At 27.3% G+C, this 12,640-nt stretch overlaps 2 protein-coding genes and 1 non-coding gene across 3 annotated transcripts; 1 reads left to right on the top strand and 2 right to left on the bottom strand.

Moving 5' to 3' along the window:
* Positions 1–2,499: 2,499 nt before the first annotated feature.
* On the bottom strand, positions 2,500–2,943 carry LOC145838937 (histone H3.3C-like). The gene has a single exon (XM_082946555.1). It carries the CDS (start codon positions 2,941–2,943, stop codon positions 2,500–2,502), a length of 444 nt encoding a protein of 147 aa, XP_082802681.1.
* Positions 2,944–4,557: 1,614 nt separating this feature from the next.
* Positions 4,558–5,495, top strand: LOC145838936 (histone H3.3 type 2-like). Its single transcript, XM_082946554.1, has 2 exons — positions 4,558–4,594; positions 5,155–5,495. Exons 1-2 carry the CDS (start codon positions 4,558–4,560, stop codon positions 5,493–5,495), a joined length of 378 nt encoding a protein of 125 aa, XP_082802680.1.
* Positions 5,496–8,168: 2,673 nt separating this feature from the next.
* Positions 8,169–8,312, bottom strand: LOC145839648 (U4 spliceosomal RNA). The gene has a single exon (XR_014370089.1). It is a non-coding gene; the product is annotated as a U4 spliceosomal RNA (small nuclear RNA).
* Positions 8,313–12,640: the final 4,328 nt, after the last annotated feature.

Below are 12,640 nucleotides of genomic sequence, written 5' to 3'. Positions count from 1 at the left end.
ACCCAGTAAAATAATCGATACTCAAGAATAGAGTCAAACGACCTCATGTTTAGAAATATCCGTAGTAATCAAGCTACGCATACTTATCTAATTTGAGCGTTCCAAGCTACACAAGAAATGTTTTTTTTAACAAAAACATTTTAATTAAAAAAGTTATAGGAAAAGCAAAAATATTTTTGTCAGAATAACTTAACATATAAATAATGATTTTTTAGTGGTATAAAAACATTTTTTTTAGAATAAAAACTCATGCGTACTAAAATACAATAAACTCAAAAAAAAAAGTAAAAATTAAATTCTTAGTGAATTCACGAATTTACATTTTTATACTTTTTTTGAGCTATTACAGACTTAACTGTAAGTTTTTAATGTTGTTTTTAAAACTTCCTCTGTAAAGCTAAAAAGTGTTCATGCTTTTTTTATTTTATTATTTGATTAATCAAACTAGTTAATTAAAATTACTTTTATTGGAAAAGTAACAGCAAATGTTAAATAACACTTTTTTCGTTTGTATTATTATTTTCAATTATAAAATAGTAAATACTCTTTTTTAAATGTAAGTATTGAATTTCACTGTAAAAATATTTTTTTTTATATTGTAATGTTGCTTAATCATTGAAAATTTACCAACGTATTTTTTTTTTAGTTTTTAAAATAATACGAATACGATCCTAATCTGAATTACCAATTTGTCGTCATAATAGCAGAATTCATTCTGATTTTCATTAGTTTGTTTAGTGATTTTTTTTCACAATTAAAAAAAAAAATTATAGCATGTTGAATTAAAACTTTTTCCTGACTTTTACCAATTTAGTTAAAAATTTGTAGGTTTTTTCTTAAATTTATTTTTATTATCTTATCATTTTTCTTACAACTACTTGTGTCGATTTATTTTAAAATTCGTCAAGTTAGTAAAAGTGAACGTTTTTTAATTTACTAAACTAATAAATACTTTAAAGATTTATTTATTTTTCATTATAAAATTAATTATAACAACTAATATTGATGTTGCTCATAAAATTAGCACAAGTGAATAATAAATGTTACACTTTTTTGTTAAATATTATGAATACGGTTTAAACTGTTAGAAACGTTTATTAAAGATTTATGTACCATTTAATATTTTTCTAAAATATTTTAAAGAAAAAAGTATTAACTTACAAGGTTTAAAGTCCTTTTTCATATAAAGTTTTACATATCATACTAGTAATTAACTTAAGTTTACAATAGTTTCCAAACTATTAACCTTACTATTTATACTGAGTTAATTTGTGGGGTTTATAACTAAAAACAAAACAAAAAACTAATAAAGTAAATTTTGTACTAGCCACTCATACCATCAAACTAAAATAAAAATTTGATTGCTTAAGTTTTACTTTATGTTTGTATTATGTGTTTTAAGTAGTTTTTTTCATTAAACCGTTTTAATACTTTATAAAACTAACTACGTTTCGATCGGACAAAATCAAATATTATTTTCATCTTTAAACCGTACTGTATTACAGCTTTAAATGTTTTGAGACAAAAAAACTAATAATTACTAAATTAAGTTCTTTAATAAAATTAGTTTTGTTGTCTTAAAAAGGTTTATTTAGCTGATAATGTAACGGTTAAGTAAAACTAACAAGCATTATAGTTGTTAATAAAGCTGTTTTGAGCTACCTCTTCTTCATTTTATTCAGTATTTATACACTTTAAACAAGCAATCGAAAATGGCTTATTTTTTATTAAATAAAAGAAATATTTGGTTAAATATAAATTGATATGAATATTTTCTTATATTGGTAAATTAATTAAAGACTAACAATTTAAGGTTTCTTTATAATTTTGTTAATATTGTTGTAAAACTGTTCATGGAAAACTATTTCTTAAATATATTACAATATATATTCATTCAACAATATCCTTATAATAAATTATTCGCGGGTCGCTTTTGATAAAACTCTTATGCATGTAGCTGCTTTCAAATAAATGTGGGGATTTATATGAAAAAAGTTAAGAAAAATTAAAACAAATAAGTCACAAGGCAGAAGCAACTACTGTTTAGAATTAACTAGTTAAATATTTTAATTTATTATATATTTGAAATTAATAACAACTGCAATAGCCTTACATAGCACTTTAGGTAAGGTTATCAAGCAGTACTGTTTAAAATGATTCCAGGAAATTTACTTGAAAGTAAGCAAGTCTATACATAAAAAAAAATTAATTGTTAACTTAGATATTTCGTTTGCATTCCGCTCGAATATATTAAAAAGTATTATTATTGGTTTCAATATCCTAGTTTTGTTAAGCTATAAAAAGATTTTTTTTAGACAAAATTTTATTCAACAAAACATAGAGCGCTAATTCAAATAGCAAATAATTAGAAAATAGTCATAACAACAAAAATGCGTAAACTTCAACAAACTAAAAAATTAAAAAATATGAAACAAAACCTCAAACGTCAAACTCTTCAGATAAAACTTCAGCGGAATTTCACACGGAAATAACTTTCACTCAGGGGGATTCACCTCGAATGCGAAGGGCCAGCTGCATGTCCTTGGGAATGATGGTCACCCTCCTGACGTGGATGGCGCACAGGTTGTTGTTCTCGAAAAGCGCCACCAGGTAGGCCTCCGAAGCCTCCTGCAGGGCACCGATAGCCGCAGACTGAAACCTCCGGTCGATCTTGAACGCCTGGGCGATCTCCTTGACGAGCCTCTGAAAAGGCAGTTTGCGGATGAGCAGCTCGCACGACTTTTGCAACTTTCTGATCTCGCGCAGGGCGACGGTACCGGGCCGGTAGCGGTGTGGTTTCTTCACGTGCAAAGAAGCAATTGACTTTCGGGCGGATTTGGGAGCTATTTTGCTTGGCAGTTTGGCAGCAACTTTCTTGGCGGGAACTTTCTTTCCGACGGTCTTTCGTGCCGTAGTCTTTACTGGTTGCTTGGTGCAGGCCATTACGTGCTGGACTAACTCAAAAGTACCTGTGAAATTTATGGATTTATAAAATAATTTAAATAAATTCAACAAAAGTAAAAACTATATGTAAAATTTAATGATTTATCATGAAAATTTCTCCGGATTGTATACCAATGCTTAGTTTTTCTAATATACAATTAATATATCTTTAAGCATTAACAAAATTTTATTCTAGTTTGAAAAACTCAAAAAAATCAACTAAAAGCATAATAATATGGACTCAAAAAAACTTGTATTGTTTTCCATTTCATACTATTTAATATAACTTTTTAATTTTATGTTTAAATTCATGTATAAACTGTTCATGTGTCATCATTTCCTACGAAATACAATCTTCTTTTAACTTTATTAAATTTATTGAACCTCAAATAATCTAAAAGTCTCAATGTGCTGATGACTAAGAATAGATAAATTTATTTGACTAACACAAAGCATAACTAAAATTTTAAAACATACTTTAAAATATATAAAAAAATTCAAAAGCTTCAAAAAACTGGTGTTTAATAAATTACATTAGGCAACATTATAACTAGCTTGTAAACTGTTATAAACTGAATAATGACTAATGGATACTTTTATTTAAACAATCCTCTAATATTTAAATTTAAAGTCTAAGTTAAGAAAAGAAAAAAAAAAAACTGTTGATTGGTTGACTAAATTAGTACTTCAATAGTGTGATGTTTTTGATAAAGGTTTCAAAGTATACAACGAATATATACTTTTAAGACAAAATAAAAATATTATTAAACAAAATGTATTACAATTTACAACTTCTAACCAATAAAAATCTATTTTTGACGTATGTCTACTTTAGTTATTTTTTTACTATCACTATTAATTTTTAATATTTTTTCTTGAAGTTTAAACAATAAAAGTCTTTTAAATTTAGATATAAACTTTACAGAAAAACAGTCATAAGCGATGACCAAACTTTGAAGGGCTTTATTTTAAGTACGAATTTAACTTATTAGATAATAGTCAAATTTAACAGGTGAATAAAAATAGTACCATTGACTTTTTAATTTTTGGCTATATGTAATGTAAAATATTTTTTTAAAAGCTCTAAGAAATTGTTTTTTACTAAAAAAACAGTTACAAAAAATGCTAGCTTTTTTAAGAAAAGAGGTGACTTTTTGTTTTTTTATAAAAAGTATCACTTAATTATTTACAATTGTTCTTATTTTTGTTATAATTTCGGACAATCTAATACAGGGGTTAGCAAACTACGGCCCGCAAACCAAAAGTTGCACGTCAAGCAAAACATATTGACAAAAGTTTACAAATGTGCTCTTTTTTATGAGAAAACTGCTGCCTACTTTGTATTTATTTATTACACCTTTCATCTTTATAAATCAAAGAAAATTGATTTTATATAGATGAAAGGTGTAATAAATGTCACCGTCAACTATTTCGATTTTATTCAAACACTAGAGCAAGGGTTGGCAACCTTTAATGAGGATAGGAAAAATGTTTACAGAAATTAACTTAAGTCAAATTTCTTTGATTCTATATAGACGAAAGGTGTAATAAATAAATTTAAAGTAGGCAGCAGTTTTCTCATAAAAAAGAGCACATTTGTAAACTTTTGTCAATATGTTTTGCTTGACGGGCAACGTTTGGATTGCGGGCTGTAGTTTGCTAACCCCTGTATTAGATTGTTTAAACCATCTAGAAAAATAACAACAACTGTATTTATACAGTTGTTGTTGTTGTTGTTGTTGTTGTTGTTGTTGTTGTTGTTGTTGTTTTTGTTGTTGTTGTTGTTGTTGTTGTTGTTTTATAATAATTTATGACTATTAACTTATTAACTTATAATTTTTATAACAGAACAAAAAAGTATTATGACTTAAAAAATCTGGCATTTATTGTACGTTGTTTTTTACTAAAAACTATATCTTTAACCTTTAAAAAAAAAATCATTGCATATAACGCAAAAATAAAATGTTAATAGTATTACTATTAAGATTTAATCACCTGGTAGATGTAAATATTGCCTTACAAGATAACAGATATTTTTAATACAGAAATTTTATCTATATTTTAACTTATGAAAATCATATTTGTAATATAGGTCTATGAAGCTGTATACATTGCTTAAGATTATTTTCCGTAGAATTTACAACTAAATTTTAAATGATGTTAGTTTGTTAGGTGCAATAAGGTTTTAAAATTAATTTAGTAATCTATTAGCTCCCAAATCCTCTTTGTCAATTGCTTCTTTGCACGTGAAGAAACCACACCGCTACCGGCCCGGTACCGTCGCCCTGCGCGAGATCAGAAAGTTGCAAAAGTCGTGCGAGCTGCTCATCCGCAAACTGCCTTTTCAGAGGCTCGTCAAGGAGATCGCCCAGGCATTCAAGATCGACCTGAGGTTTCAGTCTGCGGCTATCGGTGCCCTGCAGGAGGTTTCGGAGGCCTACCTGGTGGCGCTTTTCGAGGACACCAACCTCTGCGCCATCCACGCTAGGAGGGTGACCATCATGCCCAAGGACATGCAGCTGGCCCTTCGCATTCGAGGTGAATCCCCCTAAGTGAAAGTTATTTCCGTGTGAAATTCCGCTGAAGTTTTATCTGAAGAGTTTGACGTTTGAGGTTTTGTTTCATAGTTTTTAATTTTTTTTTTGTTGAAGTTGACGCATTTTTGTTGTTATGACTGTTTTTTATTTTGTTGCTATTTGAACAAGCGCTCTATGTTTTGTTGAATAAATATTGTCAAAAGAATATTTTATTTTTCTTACTTAACAAAATATATGATTTTCAAAACCAATAAATATTTACGTTTTAATAGCTTCGAGCAGATTGCAATAAAAATATCCACCTTATGTTAACAATCGATACTTTTCTCAGCTTGGTTGGTAATCAAATATGTATAGACTTGTTTACTATACAAAATAATGAAATCCGTGGAACAATTTTAATGTAAGTACTGCTTAATAATTTTGCCTTTAGTGCTTTATAGACAATTGCAGTTGTTATTAAACTACAAAAAATTTTAACTAGTTAGTGTTAATTAGTAATTACTAGTACCTTGAATTTTTTTTTAATGCTTTTGTTTAAATTATTTTTTTACTAACCACTACAGGTATTCGGGTTTACAGTTACCCGCTAAAGAGTATTCTAACAAATGCGGTTCAAAAATATTGTTTTTTATAAAAAATGCTTAAGAAATGTTTATTTTATTTATTAAAAGTATAATAGTTACTTTAAAAAATGTCTCACAATAATATTATCAAAACAACGATAACTGTTAAGTTTTTTTTGTCTAATAAATTAGTCAAATTTTTTAATAAAATCAAGAAAATAATCATTGGTAGTCAATTGTTTTTTATTTAGAAGTTAAGGTAAAAAAAAGCTAATTTCGCTTGCTCGTTTAAAGTGTATAAAAACTAAATAAATTGAAAAAGATGTAGCTTAAACAGTTTTATTATACTTGATGCTTGTTGGTTTTATTTAAAGGTTTTATTATCAGCTAAATAAACCTTTTAAGACACAAATAAAATTACTAAGTAAAGAACTCCAATAATATCAGTGCAAGAACACTTGAACCCGTAAGATTTTATGGTATGAAGATGTTTTTTTTTTTGATTTTATCGAACTACAATCGTATTGAGTTTAGTTAAATATTAAACCGTTTTAATTGAACTACAAAAAACTACTTGAATACATAGTAATGACAAAAAGTAAAACTTAAGCATTTAAATTTTTGTTTTAGTTCGATAGCCTGAATAGATAATATAAAATTATTTTAGTAGGTTATTGTTTGTAGTTTTACAACCTCTTACAATTTAAAGTAAAACTTTTATAAAATGTTATACATCTTGACTACTTATAAAATACTAAGTTTAAAAAAAAGTAATTATACCTCTTATGGGTTTTTTTACTTGACCAGTTATTTAAGTAATGAAGTTATTAAAGATGACCCAAATTGCTACAAAAATATGTAGCAATTTTTGTTATAAGTAGTTTAGTTTTATAAACAGTATGTTTAAAAGCTTATCCTGAACTTAAAGTATTTTATTAACTTATTATTATTCCAATCACAAGTTTAACTTTTGATATTGGTCTGTTTTAAACTCATTGTTGTTGTTTAAATTACACAGAATATTTCATAAAAATAAAAAAATAAACTTTTTTGGTTTTCTTGGCTTGTATTTGCTACTAAAAGCTGTGCACATTAAATTATTGTAAGTTTTTTTTTTGCACACTAGAACATTAAAAGCACGAAAATTATTATAAAAACGTTTTTATATGTTTATAAAATCTTAATAACATAAATAAGAAGTTGAAAATTACAAATTTTGTTGTAAGTAGTTTTTTTAATAAAAATAATCAAAAAAAAACGTTATTTAAACTTTGTTTATTCACCTGGGCAAGGTAAAATAGTTTTTATGCAAATGGCAACGCACGGTCCAGGGGCCAGATTTGGCCCGTCAACATAATTCTGTGGCCCGCGACGTACATTTTTGCTTGATAACTTCTTATACAAATCAAATTAAAATGAACTTCATGAACAAACGTTCAAAATTTTTAAGCTAAAACAGCTATCTGGTAAATCCGAGCCGCCAATTAAAAAAGTTGTACACTCTTACTTACAAGCTCAAGTTAACAAGGTTTGGTCATACCAATTCGATCATCAGAACACAAGCCTTCGGTAGACTGAGACCGAATTCGTCCTGACTTTGACTCATCAGTCAGTCATAACCTTTAAACGGTTTATACATGCAAGCACGAATCATTCGCTATTGCCTTGTTAACTTGAGCTTCTCACGGCATACGAAAGTCCAGGCTTCGGATCTGTAGACATTTGCCAACATTTTTGTTAACTCTTACCTACACACACTAGTCTGTACGGGTAGCTACTAAATTTGCACGAGCGTATAAAATTGCACGAGGGAATAAAATTACACGAAGACGCTTTTGTACGAGCAGACAATTTTGAACGGAGACATTTTTGCACAGGTTGAACTTTTTTTGTATATATTTTTTTATTAGTTTTAATATTATTTTTATTACTATCAATGTTAACCCGAACCATTACCCTCGATCGGTAGTTTTTTTTTTGGTTTTAAATAATTTATTTTATATATTTTTATTTACTGTCGTGCAAAAATATCGTTGTGCAATTAAACCCGTTACCAGTATGTATAGCTGCAAACCGAGAAGACTACTGGTTTAACTAAATGTTTCTATTAATCAAAATGAAGATGTCCAGTGGACATCTTGCAGAAATTACCTCAGAGTCTGGTTTTTCACAGACAAAGGGTGGGGTATTGGGTATAGTTTTCAACTAGCAATAAACGCACCTCGGATAAACCTCATTGGTTACGTTATCGCCGCTGCGCAAAGATAATACTTACAGTTGGTGTCAGGATTTAAAAATTTAATGAAGTATATCATTTGTCTTTATTTTTTTGTGACGTCATTATAAACGAGAGTTTTTAGCAACGTATGATGTCACAATAAAAGAAGATTTGCAAATATTTAAGTCGTTGTATATTGTTTATTTTTTTAGTTAATCTAATTATTTTATCATTTCAAAAACTTTTTTATTTATTATATACATACTTCTTAATTGATACAAATGTGTATGTTTGTTTGTTAAACGGTAAAACATTTTTTTTAACCTGTAACAAAGTTAGAAAATACTAAATTTTATTAAATTAGTTGTTATTGACGTTTTCTAATAGAACATGTCGACAAAATAAACACGTTGCAATATAATAACCAAAATTAAAAATCTAATTTAAAAAGAGTTCAACATTGTTAGTAATATTATAATCAAACAATGTTTTAATTTTCAGAAAAAAAAGACAACTGATGAGAAAAAGAAAAACTAACCTTTTTAATAATAAAAATTGACAAAAGTACTTTTTTACTGGTGTGTTGGTGAACTATATTTTATGTTTAATGTTTTAAATAATAAAATTATATCTACATATTTTTATTTAACTATTGTTTTACCAGAGAAGAAATTTTTCTTCACCCTTAAAAAAAAAAAACTGCAGGCTTTTGCTTTAAAAAGTAATCGTACTTATACTTTAAGTAGACATCTTAAAGTGTGATATGAAGTAAAATATTAAACGAAAACAAAAAAATTATTAAAAAAAACATTATAAGATTATTAAGAAACTAAAATTAAACATCTTGAACTTTCTTTTGATAAACACTTTTTCTTAATTTTTAATTCTAGTTTTTAAAGACTATTTAATTTTTTTTCCTAAAATTTGTTACAAAAGTTTCATGCTTTTTTAAAACACTTACCAAGCGTAATTTCCAACACTTTAAGCTAGAGCTAGACAATATTATGGGAATAAGCTTTGTTGTCAGTTTTCGCAACTAGAATTATAGTAGTGCCATACTGTGAACTGTCACTAGTATTTTTTCTGTGAAAAATTTTGGAATTTTTAGTACGGGGATTTATACTAAAATATTTTTATGAAACTAATTGTCCCAAGCTTATTAAAAAACATAAGTATTTATAAAAAAGTTTAAAGGGAAACCTGAACAAAAAATTGTTTTTTAAAGTCTAAAAGCTACATCTATGTTTGTTTTATACAAACAAAGCTAGTTTAAATATTTTATACAAATGTTAACCACATAATTTCAGTCTTGTAACTTCAATTCTGAGAGTTTTTAAAGCCATAGATGAGAAGCCTACACCATCAGGCCACACTTTTACGATTGTTATTTCAAAAATAACATGACTAGTATTTGTTTGTAAGTTTATACTTTACTTGTTAAACTTTATTAAGTTTTGAAACAGTTTGGTTATTAATATAGCATCAAAGTTTAACATAACTAATAATGCAACTGTATTTACTAAAGTTGGTTTAAAAAAGAGTGCATACCATTTTTTTCTTTAAAAATTAATTTCTCTAATTAGTTTAAGTTTAAAAAAAAATCATACATTTAACATAAAATTAAATTTTATCAAAGTTTTAAATAAAACTTATCAAAGTTATTTACACATATATGGTGTGAGGCTCGATGACCAAAAGGTTTTTCTCAACACCAATCCATTGACCATAGTTGTGAGAGTTCACATTTTTCTTTATTTCTTGTGGTGTATAAATTGAGACCTTTTTTTTCTCAATACAAATTCAAACTAAAACACATAAATACCCATAATGTATAGTGCCAATTACCAAAAAGTTTTATTCTTGTATTTATTTTATTCCATTTCACAATAGAGCTGACAACCGGGTTCTGATCTTACAATGTTAAACTTAAAGAGTTTTCTAAACTGTCATTAACACCCCTAGGCCATTAGGCATGTACTTCTGAAAGGAGTAGAGTTCTGGTCAAAATACCTTTTCTTTTATAAAGCTACAGCACTTACAACTATGAAAATTAATAAATCAGGGTTGCCACACACTCAGGATACACAAGAAAACTAAGGATATTCTGAAGTTTTTGGAAATCTCAGGATGAATCTGGATAACTCAGGATTTTTTGAATTTTGTTTTTAAACTCACCCTAATTCAGAATAGTTTTAGGATTTATTGATAACTTAATGACATATTTTTTTTCAAGATTTTGAAAGAGATTTAGTTGACTTAGTTTTAATATTTTGTAATTTTATAACCTAGATTTCTTATTAACTTTAAAAAGTTAGAAACAACTTTTATAAAGATTTAAAAGAAATCAGGATGACTCAAGATAGTTTAAAGTCACTCAGAACAGTTTTTTTGATCTAAAGAAAGGTAAATCTGATATATGTACTGTTAATTACTTTTCTTTTATATTATCATTTTTTTCTATTTTTAAAGGTAGAAAAGACACCAGAACTCACTCTCCCCTCTGCAACAATAATTGTTTCTGAAGGTTTAACGAGTGAGTTTGAGTTCATCATTGGTTATTCCACCTGCCCTATCTTTAAATATATCAAGAGAAATTTACTTTTTAATTAAAAATAAAACTAAATCTATCTACAAACAAAAAAAAAAAAGCTGAACTTTTATTTTTAACTAACTAAAATAAAAATAAAATCTAATTCTCACCCTTTATTGAAAAAAAACCCTGGTGACAGTCAATTAGCAAACACTCACAAGGTTAAAATCTCAACACCAAAATCCACAAAAGTTGGGAAATTCATAAAGCTCAGATCTCCAAGTAAGTATCCGCCGATGCTGCAATAAAAAACACATCAACAATCCAATCATGTAAACACTGCCATCAGTGTGAATTCACAACTAGCTGTTGCAAACTAAAGTAAACCAATGTCTAATTCAAAGTGTTACGTTCTATAAAACAAAAAAACTAGAATAAAGAAATACTGTAAGAAGAAAAAAGAGATACTATTTGTATCAGAAAAAAAATATATATCAACAATAAATAATAAGCATTTTATAAGTTTGTTAGTATTAACTTAACATAAAACTCAAAAATAATAAAATGTGATAAATTTGTATTAACTTTTACCTCAAGTTCTAAAAAAATGCGTAGAATTTATTAAATAATATTAAACAATTACAAATAAAATAAATAGAATAAACAATCTTAAATCTAACAAAGTAACAAGAAGATAACAAATAAAATAAATTTTCAAAAAATAGAATTTATTTCAATAATTTATAACAATCACTCTTTCATTACTAGGACATTCATAAAATAAAAGGCCCACACATCACAATCCGATGCCCATATAACATGAATCAAATTTCAACACAAACAAAACATACATGCAGAAGCACTCTATATCTACTCCTTTTAGTAATTTATCAAAAAGGTTTTTATCTAAATTTAAAACAATCTTTTTTTAACTTTATAAAAGTTTCAGGGACACTAGACTAAAACTTGGGACCCAAATACCTAAAGCAGTTTAGGCCTAGTCTTGTTCTATGTCTTTCGGTTATAAATTCATTTTCTTTGAAAATCTTGTGTTGTGTGAGTGAACAGAGCTAGCAAGTGTAAATTTATTGTGCTCTACATCAAACCCTGTTATAGTATTACGTATCAATTTACAAACTTGCAATTTATACACATCAACTAATTTTAGCACACAAATTTTTTTAAAACAGAGGGTTTGTTGTAGTCAAGGCAGGCACACGACAAACATACCTGATTACTCTTTTTTTTGCATACAAACAATTGGATTTAAGTAACAGCCAGCAGCACCACCCCAAGCAGATATACAATATTGGATATGCGGGTAAAAAACTATAATATACCGTTTTAAGTGTAATTGTGTCAAAATAATATCTCAATTTTGACAAAGCTTAACAACTCCTAGACAATTTTGGTTTCAGAGAACTCAAATGTTACTCTGCTCAATAACAAAAACATTTATCTCGACACTACATTAACAATTTTTTCAAGTGTTATTGAAAAGCAAAAAATTATTTTTTGAATAATAAATAAAAAGTTTATTAGCACACAACCATTTATCAACTTTAACAAATTTCTTATTAATAATTTAGTTAAAAACTCAGGATCACTATGTTGCACAGTGGGCTGGCAAGTGGCCATTGACTATTTTTGCAACTAAACAGTTAAAGCAAGATTTTTATTTAATTGTTTAAGCGGGGTTTTGTCTTTTAAAAACTGGGTTTGTTTCTGTTCTGCTTAAAAGTATACTAAAAGTTATGTAAGCTTAAATGTAGCCAAAGTTTGCTTTTTTTAAGTTTAAAAAAGCCTCAAAAAATGCTTAAATTATGTGAAAATTAAGGTCTACATC

Source organism: Thalia democratica, chromosome 6 (genome assembly GCF_965202585.1).
Source record: "Thalia democratica chromosome 6, ktThaDemo2.hap1.1, whole genome shotgun sequence".
NCBI lineage: Eukaryota > Metazoa > Chordata > Thaliacea > Salpida > Salpidae > Thalia > Thalia democratica.
Note: the sequence above shows the minus strand (reverse complement) of the source record. Positions and strands in the feature narration are given on the sequence as shown.

Coding starts and splice junctions, on each gene's coding strand:
- LOC145838936 (XM_082946554.1), top strand. CDS start 4,558: ATGTTTTGCTTGACGGGCAACGTTTGGATTGCGGGCT. Junction 4,595..5,154: donor CAACGTTTGGATTGCGGGCT/GTAGTTTGCTAA, acceptor GTAATCTATTAG/CTCCCAAATCCTCTTTGTCA.
- LOC145838937 (XM_082946555.1), bottom strand. CDS start 2,943: ATGGCCTGCACCAAGCAACCAGTAAAGACTACGGCACGAAAGACCGTC.